The 4,268-nt window shown below is 56.0% G+C and overlaps 1 protein-coding gene across 1 annotated transcript; it reads left to right on the forward strand.

The window, feature by feature from the left end:
- Positions 1-1,872: 1,872 nt before the first annotated feature.
- FEV (FEV (ETS oncogene family)) lies at positions 1,873-2,384 on the forward strand (the record flags this gene model as incomplete). Its single annotated transcript, XM_009069335.1, has 1 exon — positions 1,873-2,384. A coding segment is annotated over one exon (512 nt), but the record flags the coding sequence as incomplete, so codon positions are not given.
- Positions 2,385-4,268: the final 1,884 nt, after the last annotated feature.

The following is a 4,268-nucleotide window of genomic DNA, read 5'->3' on the forward strand; positions in this document are numbered from 1 at the left end:
ACCCGTTTGAAGAAAAACACACAGTGGTCACAGGCATCGGTCGAAGCTGGCCAGGAAGCTGCCCGGAGCCTGCTGGGGAGTGCAGCAGCACTGCAGGGCCAACACTGTGGTGTTTGGGCCATGTAGCTTGCCTGTTTGGCAAGGAGACAGGGACTAGGGGTTCCTCTGAGCAGGAAAAGGGGAGCCCTGGTTTACTGGTGGGAGGGGGAGAAAAGCTGGGACTGGGGGTACCCTTTTGCCTCTGCACTGTGGACTTTGCCTAGCCATACTGTGCACTGTGCTGCAGTGAGAAGGAACTTTTTGGATCCGTGGATATTTCCTTGGGGACCTGCCAGGTGCATTATCATGGCACCCTGTGGCAGGCAGGATTGAGCCTCACCGCCCCATCCAGCTGCACCTCCCAACACCTCCCTGCCCTCCTTGCATGAGCTGGAACACCCATGGGTGAGGGATTGCTGGAGCCCAGGGTGGGGGCTGTGGGACTAGAAGAGGCAAGAACTGTAGATGTACTCTAGGGAGAAGAGATCCCCCATGTCAGTCCCAGGATGGGGGAATTAGGAAATGAAACACCTTGGAAAGACCTAGGCATGTCTGCCTGGCTCAGTATGTCTGAGTGGGATTTAGTGGAATGGGGATGAATGGGGAACAGCTGTTCCCTACTTCTTCCAGAGCAAGAATTGGGGACCACCAGATAAAATAGGTGGGTGTGAAGAAAGCAGGACAAAGTGGTTCTTTTTGAGAAATGTAGGTGAGCTGTGGGACTGCCTGCTGCAGAGGGGTGCCAAACCTCTGTATGGGATCCAAGCACCTTTAGACAAAATAGTGGTAGAAAAGCACTGGGAAAAGAATGAAATGCAAAGACACATCTTCTGCTGTGGAAAGAGCCTGTGCTGCAAGGTCTGGGATCAGGAACAGGGATGTGCAAAGGGTGCTGTCTGGGAGGCAGGGTGGGGTGTCTAGGTAAGTGCAGGGCTGCTCTGCAGCGTGGCCAGGTCCCAGAGGCAGGACTGCTCCTCAGCCAAAGGTCTGGGGGCCCTGGCCAGACACAGTGGAGCCTTGTGCTTCACTATGGGCATGTCCGGGTGTGCCAGGCTCTGGTGTGTGCACAGCCTGACACAGGGGAACCTCAGGCACCCACCAGGGATATTCCTCAGTACCAGCTTCAGGTGCAATGGCCATAGCTCAGAGAGAGAACGTTTTCCTCTGGAAAGAAGGAACACTGATGCCTATTTCATAATCACAGTCTTATCCTGTCCTGGTCTCTTCTTCCCTTATACCTGGCTCTGCCTCCCTGGGTGCAGGTCAGATCAGTGTGGCACTCTGACTTCAGCTCACCATGGAGACATCCGTGCAGGGCACAGTGTCACTAGAGATGGGCAAGGGCTGTGCTGTGACACCAGCCCAGTTTCAAGCAGATATGGCACTGGGGAATATTTGTGCTGAGATAGATCTGGTATGTCTTTCTTGGGGCTGCAGATGAAAGAACAAGGCCACATCCTCACACCAAAACAAACGAGCAGGTATTTATCTTCAGTAGTGTGTGAATGTGGGTGGGAGGGATGTGGAAACCCTGGATCCAGACCCACAGCAACCTCTGTTGACCTCTAGGCACTCCTATCTGTGTCCCAAGGTGTGGGGGTGCTCTCCTCCTCATACTTGGGGAGCAGGATGGGGTAGGGATGCTGCAAAGGAGACATCACCTCATTATCATCTTCTGTGTCTCTAGAGCAGGGAAGATGCAATGAGGTGCAGCTGAAAACTGAGTGTGGGAGGGGGCAACATAGTAGTGGGTCAAGGAGATTGGGGCACATCCTGTCCCTCATGTTGTGCCCTGGGAGTGAGCTTTAACCTCTCCGGGGCCCGGCCTTGCAGGCAGCGGGCAGATCCAGCTGTGGCAGTTCCTGCTGGAGCTGCTCTCGGACCGGGCCAACCTGAATTGCATCGCCTGGGAAGGCACAAATGGCGAGTTCAAGCTGATCGATCCCGATGAGGTGGCACGGCGCTGGGGCGAGCGGAAGAGCAAACCCAACATGAATTATGACAAGCTGAGCCGGGCGCTGCGCTACTACTACGACAAGAATATCATGACCAAGGTCCATGGCAAGCGCTATGCCTACAAGTTCGACTTCCATGGGCTGGCGCAGGTGTGCCAGCCTGCTGCCCCCGATCACACCCTCTACAAATTTCAGGGCAACCTGGCACCACTGCCCTTCTCGGGCATCTCCAAACTCAACCTCATGACCTCGGGGGTGACACCAGCTGGCTTCTCCTACTGGCCTGGCTCTAGCCCATCCCTCTACCCTGGGCATGGGCTCCAGCCCTCAGCCCCATTCAGTGCCATGGCAGCCTCCCACCTCAACAACATGAACAACCATTACCATTAGAGGCTCAGCTGGGCAAGGTGGGGGCTCCTTGTCCCTGGCAGCCTGGGGCTGTAGAATTGGGAAGCTCAGTGGGGAGGGATGGGGGGTGGGAGATTGTGCCCTGCTCTCAGTTGCCACCTTTTAGATTTGGAGAGTGGTGCAGAGGATGGGGGGTGGGGTGTGTGCTTGCAGGGCAGCTGGATTGATTCCTTGATGTAGGTGGCTGGAAGAGAGAAGCCACCTAAATTTAAGATGAGGAGGTATCCATGATCCTGTGAACAGATGTGGATACCTAAAGTAGGGTGTGAATGGAAGGGAAAACCATGGGCTCCCCTCTTGGCAGGGACTGTGCCCCCCCTTTCCTTTGCCACATGCTACCCACTCCATGAATGTCCTTAGCTCTGCCACCAGCCTGTGTCTGCCCTCTCCTCTCTTTGAGAGAGGAGTCAGGAGCTGGGCCCATGAGGCAACTGCATCCATGAATAAGGGTCCCACTGAGTAGGCACAAGGAAAGGGAACCTTCCTTGGCAACTTTGTACCCTTGCCTTTGTCTCCAAAGACTTCCTTTCCTCCATCCCTCCTACATCCCCTGCCTTCAGACCTCAGGAGAAGCCTTGGTATGGAGGGCAGATGCTCTTCATGGATTAATGCCTGCCCAGGGCAGGGCTCTGTAGTTAGAGGTGCCAGGGGCAGGTGTGGGGCACACTGCCAGTCCTCAGGGCAAGGCAAGAGCTTGGAGGCAGCATAGCTTGGTCCCTCTCCCCGGTGCCTGAGGATCACACCACAGATGGTCCCTGCCACCCTGCACATGAGCCCATGTCCTACTCATCACTTCCAAGATTAATATTCCAGTTTTATGCTGGCTTTAGCCCCTCACATGTAGGGCACGGTGTGACACCCTCCATAGGTGGAGGCAAGGACAAGGCAGGGTGGGAGGTGCAGCAGGACAAGGGATGACAGCAGGACTGGGAGCCCCAGGCACCAAGGAGCAGCCATGGGTCTCTCCCTCTGGGTTCAAGGAGCTGCCCTCATCCTCCGGAGCAGGACTTTGGCCCAGTGGATGCAGAAGAGCTGGGCACACTGGACTCCACGCTGGCTGGGGAGTGGGATTGGTCTTCAATAAAACAGAGAGGTGCTGTGACCTGTGTCCTCTCCTGTCTGCAGGGAGCTGGCAAGAGGGGGTACCACTCAGCAAAACCCCTCCCATTTGATCCAGAGCACCTGCAGGGCTGGGGTGGGGAGGATGTGCCCACCCTGCTGCATCCCCTTTTCTCCAGACATCACCTCTGGTTCTTACATCCCCCAAGAGACAGGGGAAAGTGGAAACCTACAGACTTACTTCCCCTCCAGGGAGCCACATATGCTGTCTCAGGCTGGTGAGAAGACATGGCAACTGGAGGCAAAGAGGACATGCAGTTGGGCTGGAAGGATGTTGTAACTCACAGAGCCCTGTGCAACCAGTTTGGGTCAACACACTGGGCCCAGCACAGCCACATGCTGCACCAGGCCAGGCTCATGTGTGATGTTCATGCAGGGGGTGAGTGGGAAAGCACTGCTTGCCCAGCTCCAGGAACATGCCTACACTGGTGCTCACAGTGGCTGCTGTGGGCTCAGGGACCACCATCTGCTTGTCCCCTTCCTTGCGGCTTTGCTGTCCATCCCACTACCCTTGGAGGTCCAGGGTGCCAGGGCTGGGTGCCAGGCTTACAGCAGGGATTGGACTGGCTGTGTAGGGGGGAGCTATGCAATTACTCAGCCCATGGACAGGGTGGTCAAATCTGGGGGCTCTATGCTGCCCCCTCTGCATCCCTCCAGACTGTTCACTCTCCTAGCCTTGGTGGCATCTGCTCTGATGCATCCTCACTGCCCTAATCAGCTTAAAAGAGGGGGATCTGATGTCGTGTG

This window comes from Acanthisitta chloris, unplaced genomic scaffold, assembly GCF_000695815.1.
Source record: "Acanthisitta chloris isolate BGI_N310 unplaced genomic scaffold, ASM69581v1 scaffold30082, whole genome shotgun sequence".
Lineage (NCBI taxonomy): Eukaryota > Metazoa > Chordata > Aves > Passeriformes > Acanthisittidae > Acanthisitta > Acanthisitta chloris.